Below are 14,803 nucleotides of genomic sequence, written 5' to 3'. Positions count from 1 at the left end.
TTTAAGGTTCCATTTAAGTCTTCCACCTTACCAATTCTCGGTAGACACCTTCATTCTTCCCCTCAGGTTTTGCTATCTTCTCTTTCTGGAACAGTTCCCTGTTTCGATTCCCTCCAGCACTCACACTGAGATTACTTCTGCTACTACCACCGCCTCCTCCGAACGTCTTGGTCTTCAGATAAGCACAAAAACAAAATTTCAGCAAACAGAACTTAAAAATAAGCCTCAATATTAGCTAGTAGAAAAAGTGCAGCAAATTTGTTGCAGTGATATTTTTTATGATTATGCTTTGCATCAACAAATAAAGCACTAATTTACACACACACAAAAAGATTAATTTATTAGGTCTTTCTTTCTCTGTGCCCAAAGGAGGCTGTTAAAAGAGTATATAATTCTAGTTTTTATTACTTACAAAGTAGATTTCAAAAATAAAGTAAAAGGAAAACCAAAGGAGGACAAAAACCTGACACACTAGAACTAAACTTCCTAGCTATTCTTTCAGACTGAGTGCAGGGAATCACCGGTTTTTGAGAATTGAAAAAACAGATCAAAACTGATAACCTGCATTAATTACTTAAATCTTATTAGCTAAATTGTAAACCCCACATTTTTTAGTAGTGGTATCAAAACCATATCTTCAATAAAACATTATGATACATTTATTGGCATTATTAAAAGAACATAGCCATCAATCCAAAATGACTCTCTGATTCTTTGTAAAGATACAGGAGTAGAATTATAAGCAGGCAAATATCAGAAAGCATTTGTCATTTAATACTTAAAATAACAAGAAAAGATCAATCACGGTAAGTAAAACGCTGTAGCACATGCATTCTAACCTCCTTGCTCTTTGCTACTTCTGCAATAGCAGCTGTTCTCTGCTTTTCAAATTCATCATTGTCCACAACAGTTTTTACAGCATTTGTCATTTGCAGAGTCTTTCTGCGATCAAGGTCTCTGCTATCCACTTGCACATGAGATGCACATTTCTGAAAATGCAAAAGAATTTTTTAATTAACTCTTCTGCCTACTGTCATTTAAAAAAGATCAAAGTATTATTGCATTAGATTAGCACAACTTAAAGAACATGATCACCAAAATGTACACCCAGGACATCTAGATCTGTTTTTCCTAAAAGCATACTCCTCTGGTCCACTAGAAAGGCCAAAAAAAGACTTTTACATTTTAAGCTTAGTTCACAACATGGTTGGTATGATTCCTGGAAGTACCTCTGGCATTTAAGAAGGGACTACCTTAGGGCCTACGTGATCTGACTGGCACAATCAAAGGCTCCACATATGAAATAAAATTAAGTTTGAAATTGGGAGGAAAAATGTCAAATAGAAACTGGTGCCACAAAGTGACAGGATTAACACAATTTTTTTTTTTTAAGTAGGCACATTTTTTATATCCAAGTCATCATGATCTAAGGTGTTTTGATAGCCTTTATCTAACTGGAACCAGGTACCCTAGATATCATAATACAGGTTTCTTTCATGAAGTGACAAAGAGAAGTACACTATACCTGCCCAAAAGGTACAAAAGGAGGAGGACCGCCTTCTGTTCCAATGTTACTCCTATTGTGTTTCGCCAAACTCTGTAAAAGAACACTGATGATTAATAAATTGCAAACAGAAAAGAGATGATACGTTAAATGTCTACTTCAGAAAGTATAGGAAATTTGCAAGATGGACATTTTAAGCAGAAAAAAATAATGATATTCTTAAAATCCTGGGGTAATTAAGAAGAAGGTTAGATGACGGGCAGAGAAAAGAAGAAAATTATGGAATTCTGCATAATCATTACGGCAACATATAGAGCAAATATAGAAAATTCAGTTATATACCAAAACCTACACTAGCAGAACAAAGCAGCACACAAATAGGCAGCAGACGTTTCTTTACATAGTGCCCAGTAAACCTGCTGTCACTAGAGATTGTAAAGACACACAGATTCAGCATATTTAAAAAAGGCTTGGACCAGTTCAGTCTAAAGAAGGTAAGGTTCACAGGCATCTTATCAATTTACACAAACAACTGAAGGGAGAATGTAAAGAGAATGGAGCCAGGCCCTTTTCAGTGGTGCCCAGTGAGACAAAAAGACAATGGGCAGAAACTGAAACACAGAGGGTCCCTCTGAACATCAGAAACCACTATTTTTACTGAGGGTGACTGGGCACTAGCACAGGTTGGCACAGGTTGCCCAGGGAGGTTGTGGAGTCCCCATCCTTGGAAATACTCAAAAGTTGCCAGGACACTGTTCTGGACAACTGGCTCTAGATGGCCCTGATGGAACCAGATGATCTCCAGGCTCAACCATTCTGTGAAATTCATGATCCCATGCATAAGCAAACACAGAAAAGATGAGTCAGAATTGTATCCCCTGATAAAACATAATAGAGAAATTCTGGATGCTAAGGCTTCATAAGAGCTCAGGCTGTGCTCTCTCCCTAAAAAACATCTTTTTGCCACTGCTGGAAACAAAATACTGTGCTACCAGGAAATTTCCCCAATAACCTTATAAAAAGTATGGTATATAGGCTAAATTGATTAGGAGGTCTTTGGATCACAAAGACCATAACAGTAAGCATAACAATTACTGATACACAGCATTGACAGAACAAGTGCTCTAAACCCTTCGGTTTATCGATGACCTAGGCCTGAAAACATAGCATTCTCCAATAATACAATTACTTGTTAACAACAACAGCCAAAAGATGGATTTGTAAAACATTGCATTAAACTATCTGTTCATAAGTTAATAAAGTTTTTCTCATTCTCTACAAATTACAAAAACAGCAATAACCTGGAAGAGAAAGAAATTCACTGTAACTGACATTTGGTTATGTGTTAATTATTGTGTATTACACAGAAATATTTGGTTTCAGAAGTGGAAGAAGGGAAGAACAGGTCTTTAATGCTGTTAAAATGCTCCAAAATTGCACGTCATATAATGCATCTGTTTTATCATCTTCATTTTATATTATCTTTTTTCCCCCACTGGACAGTCATGCATGATTACATACATCATTTACTACTCCCGACTGGCAGAGACAGTATTATTTACTTAAGACTATATATGACATTTACCTATATACTTATTACACTTATGTAAAATTGATTTAAATACATCATGTGAGAACCGTAGTACAAACACGAACATGCTTTAAGCCACTATATTATCAGAAAATTTTTTAAACTAAGTAATGGATCAATTTAGCTAATACATACCGAAATTAAAACTTTTGGTCCACTCCTTTCAAGTTAACTACTTTTATTGAGGAGCCAAAGACCGTTTTCTAAATCATTTATGGTTATTAAGTCCTTTCAAGGTTGAAAAAAAATAATAATCCTTTTCTTCATGCCTTGGAGCAAAAAAACACTGATAAAGTATTTGATAAATTATTCAAAACAAAGCACTTAGTGCAGAAATCATAAAATTTTTCTGCTTTAGATTTGATCAGTTCCTTTAAAGTGCTGCCTTAGAATTATGAGCTAACCAAAGGATGATCACTGTAGCATGCTCATACCTTTCTGTATCTATTAACTGAAGCAGCACAGTACAACAGTGATTTCATGGCCAAGCTGCTTCACTTCCCCAAGGAAGTCACTCTAGGTCCAGTAAATCCTACACTTATTCTGGTTTTTATTTGTTTGTTTGTTTGTTTGTACCTAGAGAAATGCAAGCAGTTTTGGAATGAACTCCCTCGCTGAATCAATTTATAATTAAAAAAATATTAAGTGCTAGTCTGAGAACTAAAGCATCAGATCACAGTTAACTCCTCATGTCCTACAATCAGGAAGAACATGCTGAAATTTAAGATTAATTTTTTTCTTTCCCGTAGAAGAAAATGACTGTTCTAATCTACTGCTCAAACATGCAATTGAGCAAATAGCAAAAAAGTACTTAAAATTGACTGCCTATTTACTACATTTAGCTACATGGATTTTGAATCGTAACAATTTATTGCATAAAGCCATAATGAAAGAATTGTAATGTTCTAATGGTAAACAAGAGCCCTGACACTTTCTTCCCAGGTAGTACTGTCTGCTGAGAAGTGAGAGCAGCTGCTTTGGAAATTGCATTTTGTATTGCATCAAATACAAAGTAACTTGACAACAAGAACAGTATTTTTTTAAATTACAATTAAATATGCTCATAGCACAGCAGTAACTATCATTTACAATAAACTTTGTTACAAATACACTTAGTATGCTTCTTTTATCCCTTTTGCTGTATTTGCATTGTGATATTAAAAACCTATTTCCTAGGGAATCTCTTAAGAAACAAAGGTTTTACAATATGAGACTGAACTAGATATTATGTTCTACTGTACCCTCACACTTCTTTCTAGTATGAATTTTGAAGTATACATAAAACTACTCCTTTTTCCCATAAGGCAACCTCAATATTTAGCCTCACCTTCACCAAAACAGAAGACTCATTAAGTAGAGTAGAGAACTTTACTTTTAGATAATTTGTAATTCAACAGATTCTATGTTTTAAAAATATAAGAGCCTATCAAACACTCTCACCAATCATCTCAGCAAAATTTGCTTCAGACTCCACTTACATATTGTCTGATATTTTGATTAATGGAAATACAAAGTACTGTTTTTTCATAAGAAGGGTACCAGCAATATCTCACAGACATTGACCCTTCATGTTTGAAACACCAGTCACCACCAGAACATAAGAAACTCCACAAAGCAACAGTTATTTGGAACTTTATTTTCACCTAAAGGTGTCCATGACACTTTATCTTGCATTTCCAAATAATCTAGAAAAAAAGATCTCACAGTAACAGTCTCATTTCCTCCTTCCTTACTTATATACTGTTACTTAAATACTGATGCTTGAAAAAAATTGAAATTTGCAGACAAGAATTTACCTTATGATAAAATTGAATGCTACAAGGAATAGCAAATTCATTCCTCATTCTGTGTGATAATACTGCATTCATTCTGCATATGCTATATTTGTTGTGTGTGTCTCTCATTACTAAAACTTGATTCCTCCTGAAAGCGATTTGAATGGTCTGAATGGAACAAAACAGTAATGAAATGTAACAACTAGAAGCTGACAGGCAGGTGCAAGGGTAATAACTTAAACTGGTTAAACAACTTTAATTCTAAAGTTTCAGAATATTATTTGGCTTACTAGCACTAACTTTACCCCTTATTTCATCATCTACACGAGAAGCCAAACTAACATATCTCAGACATTCTAGTAGCAAGAAAATAAAAAACTGGCTTCAAAATCAAAAAACTGGCTTCAAAACAAGTCATTTTAAATAGTCCCACAAATAAAAGTTTTCTGTCTTTTTATGCTAACACAATTCAGCATTTTATTTATGCTTCAGCAGCACGATTAGACAAGGAGTGGCAATGTCCTTTGTCACCTCTCAGGTATTTTAGCAATCCTGCTTATTTGTCCACTGTTCTCTCCTGCAAAGCTTTCTGAACAGGAGAGAAATATTGAATTCATGGGGAAATGGTTATCATGTAGCATCTGGCTTCTACAGACTTATTTGAGCCCTATGTGTCTAGCTGTCAGTCTGGATATAAAACTGGAACTACAATTTCCAGTGGTCATGGTTCACCTGTCCAAATTGATTTGTTGTCACCTAGAGCTTTTGACATTGGCCACATTCATGTGCTGTGAGCTGGTCAACAAGAAAAAGAAAATGATACTCGGGCAAACTCCAAGATGGAACGAGAGAGTTGAGGGGATAGCAACAGGCAATAGTTAACTTTCTGTATCTTACCAGAGCAAATGAGTGACAGCTACCACTCAGTTAAACATACCCCATAAAGCCAACAGAACCGGCTCACAACAAGTGCTAAAAGGTGTAGCCAGCAGCACACCAATGGTTATTAAATGGTTTGCTTTCTTGCAAACAAAACATGTTCCAAATTATTTCTTGATATTTATTTCAAAAACAAAATAATAATTATGAAGTAAGAATTATTTGTTGAAGTCCAGATAGAAGAAATATGAAAACAGACTGTTAATCACCAAGAAAGCCAACCAATTCTATTGACCCTTGTCTTACAAATTAGATGGCATTCTTAAGAACATATTAGCTCTATGTGTCTCCCTTCTGTCTCCATCAATATTAAAACTCACAAGACTTTATGTTAAATAAGAAAAAAATTATAAACTGGGATATTTCTGCTGTTGGTCTCAGAACTTCTTTTAAAACCAGGAATAGCTTTTAAAAAAAAAAAAAAACAAAACCAACAACAAAAACCAACCAACCAAACTATTTTCCACTATAAAAGCACAAAGAAGATGCCAAATAGAATCTATGACAATGGACACTGTGTAACTCAAACATTCAAATAAGTTTTGGCTCAGTTTGATGAAATCTAAGAAGTGCAACCAAACGCCAAAGAAGGCTACTTACAACAAAAACAACTGAGTTCCACTTAACATTAGCAACAACAAAAAAAATGCTTTATACAGAAATGACCATCATGTTCATAAGCAGCTACTCCATTTCACCCATCAGAGATGTGGATGCAAAAATGCAGAGATGAGTGTGGTAGCAGTAGCGATAACTGATCTGGCAAGTATTTGGGACCAAGGGTAGTAGGGTCACAACTTCCTGCCCTAAGAACTTCCACCCATTTGTGAGAAAATGTATGAAAAAGTATTCCTGCAGCCGCTTTTGTTCTATTGGGAGTAAAGGATTTATGGCTTGTTGAAAGAATTTAAAACTTCCAATTTGTCTTTGTAACCACAAATTTATCTAAAGTACTGATGAAATCTGCAATACAGAGTTCGTATTAAAGGTTACCAACTTCAGTGCTTTCTGTACACTTATTCCACTATTTTTACCTCAAAAATACACAGTCTGAAGACGGTAATTGTAAAAGGTAGCATTCTATAATATTTTGGAACCAAACACTTTGTTTAGGAAAGCAATCAGCCATGACTGTACCAAAATAAATTTAATATATTTGATTAACAATTTCAATCCCTGCAGAATACAGAAAGGAATCAGTTCCCATGCAAAGATTGCTTTTAATTTCTTAATTTGCAACATTATACATAAGACCTACTTACACATATCTGTCTGCAGCCCTATAACTATTTCGACAGTACACTCCTAAAAGCTTATCATAAAAAAGTTCACAGTCAACACATTAAGCTTGATGTCATGAAATGTAATATGCATTCTGTAAAACAAGTATTTGCAGTGGTGTTACCTCACCCTTTGTAATTCCCACTTTTCTATAAGATGCTCCACTTCGCCTCCAAGAACTGCTGTGTTACTGTCATTCAGTAGCAAGAACCCATTTCTCACTTCAACAATTCCTGAAAGCTTAATTTTTGTTCCAGGTGGAGTGTTCAGGCTAGAGGTAGAAACAAAGCCAAATATTTCAAATACATTTATTAATATTCTGCCACAAAGAAACATGTAAAAATACTTCTATTATACTTCCAACATTTCATATGCCATAACAAAAAATTAGCATCAAAAACCTTTGCAATAATTCCTTGAGTATACACAGTACTTTTCAATAGCTGTATTGGAACACTTCCAACTCATTACACAAAAACGCTATACTGCAAATTAGACTCTAACAGAGATGAATGTTTGCAAATTGTCTGCTTGGTTAAAACCCAATTTCACAATACCAAACTAAGGATGTGATTTGTTTAGACTAAGAGAAGATAGTCTTAGACAACTGGCTTTAAGATAAGTTCCTCATCCTAGTATGTATTTATAGTTAATAGAGGATCTCCAGATGGTTAATCATCTCATTTTTTTTTAGACATTTAACTTAGGAGAAAACAAAGAGCGGTTAGAAAGGAAGCTTTCTATACGTTGCCAACAGCCAGGACTGTACTAGAATAAAAATAAAAAGCATGCAACTCATAGTGTTTCTTCTCTCATTACTTTGTAATTTAAAAACATTATGAATACTTTCTGTCATCAGTTCCCACAAGGAGGTACCTTATCTTCTCATGTGAATCTACCCTAAGAAAAGCAACACCAGAAGTGTAAAAGAATCATGCATCTCCAATCCATAACAGGAAGACGTGACAAGCAGAACAATCTAAAGACTGGTCTTTCTTATGAGAAATAGGACACAGCCATTTATAACTTTTCAACTGAGAGGCAATAATATCTTTAAAATATGCTGAAGCTACTGTTGCAATCACAGGCCCATACTACATGGTGAGGCACACTCACAGTGCAGTCAGCCAATTACAGCACCAGTGGCATTTAACCTTAGCAATGTTAGTAGGTTTTCTGTATTGTGCAGATAAAAGCAAAGAGAATGAGATCAAACAAACAAACATGCAAGAAATACAGAAAAAAAATTAAAATTATGCATGGGGAGAGGGGTAAAAGAAAACCATAGTCATTAAAAACTTACAATTTAAAATAAAAATATGATTTTTATTTATTAATTTAAAGAAACACTATGTACTGAAACAGTACATTATTCCAGGATAACGGTCCCGTTTCAAACCTGAAACAACTACATGTAACACAAATTGAATTTTCATATGTTACACAAAAAGAAGAGCTCACAACATTCCTAGAGTGATGAGTTTGCTAACATTTTTCAAATTTTATCAAAAAGCTTCCAAATGATGTCTTGTACTGTGTGTTCAATTAAATATTTTGTGATCTAGAACCTACTTACACAAGTCTGTTTGCCTTCCTTTACTGCTCTCTTTATATTCGCATTGGAATATGATATTTCAAGTTCTGCTGGCTCAAGCTAAAATTAAAATATCATTAAATGTTCTGACAGCACCACTCTAAACTGCAAGCTGGCTCCTGCTCAGAAGGAGCAGTTTAACAGTAAGAGATGACATTCAAAAATTAAGTGTGTATACATATATATATATACATATATAAAACTGTTGCAGCTAGCAGAAAAAGACAGAGGAAGATTATTGTTTTTAATCAAAGTAATCTGAACTAGAAAAGTGCAGAGCACACCATGACTCTAGAGACTAAACACTAGAGATCATTTTTAGCATCTTCATAACCGAACACACAAAAAATCCCCATGTTCCACAGTAATTTAGCTCTCTTACCCTTCACTTTTAACTGAAGTAATATTCAAGTTAAAGGCCTGCCCACAGTTAAGGAGCATTAGTTGCATTAGCTTAGGTGTGTCAGGCCTGTGACACTCCTGCTACAAAGGTCAGACAAAAGATGTGCTACTATTAAAAACTGGGAACTTGGCTCAAGTTTACATACACCCAAAATGCTGTGTGCCGTGAAACTACAACTCAGTAGATGGCTGCAAAAATCCCCTTTCTTCCACTATGTACTTCAGCATAAACGGTACTGTAAATTACATTCAGATCTACCTTGGCATGCTGAATTTAAGTTTCTCCTTTATATTCAAAATCCAAGAAGGAAGTTTTGTCAAGTGATTCTTTTCATATATTATTAAGGACACTTCCATTACTTTAAGGACATTTAAGTATTGAGCAAAACTTGGACAAGAAAGTTGTTCACCTTATTTTTGACATGCTACTGTATTCTATAGCTGTGCAGCTTGTGTGTCCATCCGTCATCTGTAAACGTAACATTCTGGGAGCAGCCTGAGATTCTTCGTTATCCTTTGGTGCGGCAACATTGCGAATTTTCTGTATTTGCAGAACACATGGCCCTTCTAGCTAGATATGTGAAACAGAGAAGACAAGACTGTTAACACTGTTAAGCAAACACTGTAATATCTAGACACACTAACAGATGCCCCCAGGCAAAGAAAAGTGTAATTTTATCAGGCAGTCATGTTCAATTTCTATCACTCATGTACTGCATGTTCTAAAGCATGATAAAAATGGCTTTTTCAGAGAACAGTTGTCATGTTTCATACATCTCTGAAATATCAATGATGAAAAAAAAAGTGAATGAAAACAGTTGAAGAGGCAAACAAACAAAAACACAAATACTGTCACTTCTAACACAGTATGGAGTCCAGATAATATTTCACATGCTGTACCCACAGGGTCTCACTGATAATGTCTTCTGAAGAAAGAAAAAACAGCTTTAAAGACTATTGGTTTGGATCAAGAGTAAATTTTGAGTACAACTGCTTTGTAAACACTAACTACAAACACACCTTCTTCAAACAGTGGCAATCAAAATATACTAACTTCAGGGGACATCACTTATCTGTCAGTTGTAACAACAAAAAAAATCAACCAACCACAAACACAAAACACCAAAATAAAACAAAAGAAACCCATCCAAAAAACCACAAACCAACTAACCCAACCACTATCGCATTTCAGCTATAGTTGAGGCATTTTGATTTCTCTGAAAAATAAAAAGTAATTGTCTGTTGCTGCTCAACTGATCTCTAGCTCCTAAGAGCAGAAAAGATGAAAAAGTGAACACTTCATTAGGTTCCAGCATTGGAGAAACAGAATAGGTAGCCCAGAAGAACACAAAGCAAGAGTAGAAACCAGGAGGTAAATAGAAAGAAAAGAGAAATTAATAAATAAAAGAATAGAAGCCAAGTAGCTTTACTGTGATGACAACAGAAGGCCTGATGTAGCAATCACTCTCGCTGGAAGGAGGTTTATTAAACACAGATCATTTTTAACTCGAACAACAAACCTTATCAGCATTCTGGAAAAAAAAAAAAAGGAAAGAAAAAAGGCTGTAGGAAACCAAAATCCACAATCAAAAACTAATGAAACAGAAACTGGGAAGCATATAAGTAAACTTAAAAAGAAATTAAATTGCTGGTAACTTATGTTTTTAACTGCTTATCAATAATTTGTCGGTACTCAGAAAGGAACTCCGAGTTCACAAATTAAATCCTTTCCGAATGCTTCTTCTGGAATCAATGTTTCCATTGTAATCTTAGTTCTCAAAAGAAAACCAGTAACACCTTAAATGTAACATAACTTAAATTATATATTATAACTTCATAGTGTTATTTGCAGTTTTCTTCCATTAAAAATACTTAACATATATTTATGGTATATAGTCATCTAGATAGAAAGGGGAGGGTTCAGCTTTTCCAAATCCTATGCAAATGTGGCCATCTTGTGGTTAATGCTGGTAATGCTAACTTTTTTTAAATCCATACAAAACACAGATATTAATAAGTGAATGAAACATTTCTGTGTATTAATGACTGAAGTTGATAACCACCTATAATGGCCAAATACCCATGTTGTTTCATACTAGGACTCTATGCCAACTTTTATGCAACTATTTGCCTGTTATAATAATACTTCAGAATAAACTTATTTTCTATGCAAGATGGAAATAACATATATTCTCAAGATATAGATAACATCGATCTTAGTCTTCGATGAGAGGAACAATAGTATCACATAACTTCTATTGTCTCCTGAAGCATTTCTGAATCACAGATTACTACTTTCTACTGAGAGATTATATTAAGTTGTTCCTGCCCCATAAATATTCTTCTTTATAAACACATAGCTCTGTAACAAAGCATTTGCATACATTGAAAGCTAAATAGCAGCACTGTTTAAGTCGTCAGATTTGCTTTATGTTACTCAAAAAAAAGGAAACACTACAGTTAAGAAAGTAAGGATTCAGTACAGTATCTAATAGCCTGAGCTGAAATTTATAAATAAGAGTTCTTCTCAAATACAGGTTTTTTCTGTGCAATCATTACTTCTTTTCAAAACCTGAAGGATTATCACCCTCCAGCAAATGGTTTGCAAGTGTCTGGTTCGGCGTTTCTTTAGAAAAATTTTCTAAGATCTATGATCAAAATAAACACAGTTGATCAACATAAGACTAAATTTTACTAGAAGTTCACGTTAAAAATCCTTGATCTTTAACAATACTGACAGAAGTATGTAAATCGCTACAATTTAACAAACAACATTTGTTTAAAAAGATTGTCTTTAATAAAGACAATTAAGGGCCATTTTTTATTTTCTGGGATGTTCTTTTCTACAAAATATAGATGCATTTGTGTGTGTACAGGTGCAAAAGGTTTTTTTCCATAAAAGAGTAGCTCTTATTTCACAGGTATTTTAAAGCACTAACCACCAGAGTTTTCCCTCATTTTTGTGCAGAGGTTTTGTATTTAAAGGAAACAAATGGCACAGTTGCACCTTGCCCAGTTTAAGCTGAGAACTATGAAAAACTCAAGTGGTGATCTGAGCAGCTTAAACTAGAAGAAAACATTTTAAAGCACGTAAGTAGATTCTCACATGTAACCTCTATCAAAGCTCTGAGGAAATTACTCACACTTCAATCTTTAACTGACCACTTGAACTATGTAACAACAATAGAAACTGAGAAAACATTCTTTTTAAAGGAAATGGACAAATTATTAGGTGCATTCTCAAGTGATGGACGAAAACTTGACAACTACCTCTAAAGAAATCTAATCATAATAAACAAAACTCTGAAAAAGCAGTACTATTAAGGTCATTTTGAATTTTTGAACTGAAATCGTATTTCAACAGTAACACTAAATAAGGCAAGCATTACCACATATATAACCTTAATACCATGGAGAATTACATTTAACCAAATACATTTGGACTTTGGGAATATTACATAATTAAGCAACTGGGAAATGAACAGTGCAAGACCAAATGACATTTAAAGCAATTATTTTGCTTGTTTTCTGTATTTCAAATAAAGGATACTGAAGAGGACAAAAAAAATTAGAATCATAGCTATAAAAACCACTAAATCAAATTCATTTAGGTCGTAAAAAATTCTTCAAGCACTTAAGTATCTTCAAGAACATGTTATCCAGAAACCTAAACAGGTAAACAATCAGTTTCATAAAACATCATCTTGGTTTATTTTTTTCAAGTAATACCTGAAAAGAACATAGCTCCACATTATAAGAAATGAAGTTAATAACACTTCTCCCATAAACTTAGTTTACTAAGTGATACGCTACACGCACAAACTGCTGCCTAGCTAAAAACTATGATCCTGCAACAGACCATCTCTCAAGTGTGCTTTTCATACATGGCAATAATGTTCCTGCTGTTGTTCTTGTAGAAATCTGTGCTTATGGCACTTACTATTCCATTTAGACAATAGCGTTGACAGAAAAAACAAATGCAAACAGCCTCTCTCATCAGTCTTGCTTTCTTAAAACAAATCCACCTTAACTTATGACTATTTGAATTTCAACAGTAAAGAAACAGGTTTCCCCAGAATTTTCACATCAGTGACACAGACTGTCAATATTTGGAAGTTAGGGATAATGAACTGAAGTGAGAACTACTGCTTGATTTAAAATAAAATTACTTCATTTATTGACTCTCTATATTGCATGTAAGGAACAAAACAGGAAGGGTATACGGAAGGGGACAAAGTTAATTTCTATCTAAACACACAACGTACATTAAAAATCTAGGACACCCAAGTTTCAAGTATAATACTCTAACACAAACTGTTACACCATCTAACACAGTTTATCCTCATAACTTACAGGATACACAGTCATAGCAAAATTACATAAAGCATATACCTATAATCACGTATGTCAGTATGCCAAGTAATACAGCATGAACATTTATCACTGTGCATCATAATCAAACAGCTACTTTGCTTTTTTCCTGACCTGCTTTGTTGCCCTCGTAGAATAATGGAGGGGGGAAAATGAACTTCTAATACCACGTCAAAACCAAAGAGGCTAAATGACTTGTCAGTGATAAATGAAGGTGCTAGGATTGGTCACATTCTTATTTAAACATTTCAAAGGTGTGAAATAAAAAAGAAAGCACCCTCTTTTTATGAAGTTTATGTTCATATATACATATGAACATTATATACTATATAATACTATATAATAGATATAATATACTAAAATACCGGGTTCTTTGTATGTGAAATAATGACAAAACCAGACTAATGCACCATAGAAGGTTGTCATCACACAGAAATCACAGACCACAGAAAAGTGAAGTAAAAATATTGTCTACCTTTTCCACCTTTCCACCATTGATGTCACTGGGTAGGAATTTCTTGCCAATCGTTCTTAAATCTGTCTGAAATTAATACAGAAGACAAGAGAATATTAACCTAAAATATCCCATTTCCAAAAAAATCATTGTAAAATAAGAAAAAGAAGGGTACATTTTCCATAATGACAAATATTCATTACAAAAATCCATTCCTTTAACCCTGTATGATGAAAAAAAAAATTCAACAACTCAGAGTTTACAAAAGAAATCATTTTGCTTTTTAAACTGTATTGTTTTAAGTACATTTTCAATGTTGATTAAAACGCTTCAAACAGGTGAAATGAAATAACTAAACATAACTATGATTAAACATAACTATGAGGTTTAATAGAGGTAAACAACTTTCTTTACTCTCCACCAGAAAAGTATTTTTAGTTTGTGACTTTTTACATGCACAAATCCTTCATAAAAGGTTGAGATGATTTTTGCAACTACACTTGGGAGTAAAAGTTTATGTATTGTCATTAGATGTTTTTTAACTTAAATGTCTAATTATTTCTTTTGGAAGTGAGATAGACAGCTACATGACATTACTCTGCAACTGTGCAATGTGGCCATTGACAACATTAACCAAAAGAACTCACACGATCAAAAGAAAAAATCTCTGCCCTTTCCTCACCTAACACTGTTTGGACAAGCACATCATTCAGGGTGATGTGAGCTAAAAGGGGCAACATGTGAAAATAGGAAATAGAATAAAAATTAATGAAACTTCACAAATTACCTTTTTAGTGCACTGACATATGCTAAGAAAAAAATATAAGGCACAACAATGCAAGCTACAACACCTGTGTTTTTTAAACTCCAGTGCTTGAAATAAGTTTGTTGT

At 34.0% G+C, this 14,803-nt stretch overlaps 1 protein-coding gene across 3 annotated transcripts in view; it reads right to left on the bottom strand.

The window, feature by feature from the left end:
- The window catches only part of TDRD3 (tudor domain containing 3), a 98,403-nt gene that overhangs the window by 38,053 nt on the left and 45,547 nt on the right, over positions 1 to 14,803 (bottom strand). For 2 of the 3 annotated variants that reach the window (XR_004355676.1, XM_032680969.1), the window contains exons 3-8: positions 13,933 to 13,998; positions 9,497 to 9,657; positions 7,220 to 7,361; positions 1,526 to 1,597; positions 840 to 989; positions 32 to 172 (exon numbers count right to left, since the gene is read on the bottom strand). Coding sequence is in view for 2 of the 3 variants with exons in the window: in XM_032680969.1 (XP_032536860.1) it covers positions 32 to 172; positions 840 to 989; positions 1,526 to 1,597; positions 7,220 to 7,361; positions 9,497 to 9,657; positions 13,933 to 13,998 (732 nt within the window). In the remaining variant the exon portion in view is untranslated. The remainder of the gene's footprint in view (positions 1 to 31; positions 173 to 839; positions 990 to 1,525; positions 1,598 to 7,219; positions 7,362 to 9,496; positions 9,658 to 13,932; positions 13,999 to 14,803) is intronic. The other variant, XM_032680970.1, reaches the window with a different exon arrangement.

Source organism: Chiroxiphia lanceolata, chromosome 2 (assembly GCF_009829145.1).
Source record: "Chiroxiphia lanceolata isolate bChiLan1 chromosome 2, bChiLan1.pri, whole genome shotgun sequence".
NCBI lineage: Eukaryota > Metazoa > Chordata > Aves > Passeriformes > Pipridae > Chiroxiphia > Chiroxiphia lanceolata.
The sequence above is the reverse complement of the archived record's forward strand: the minus strand, read 5'-3'. Positions and strand labels throughout refer to the sequence as shown.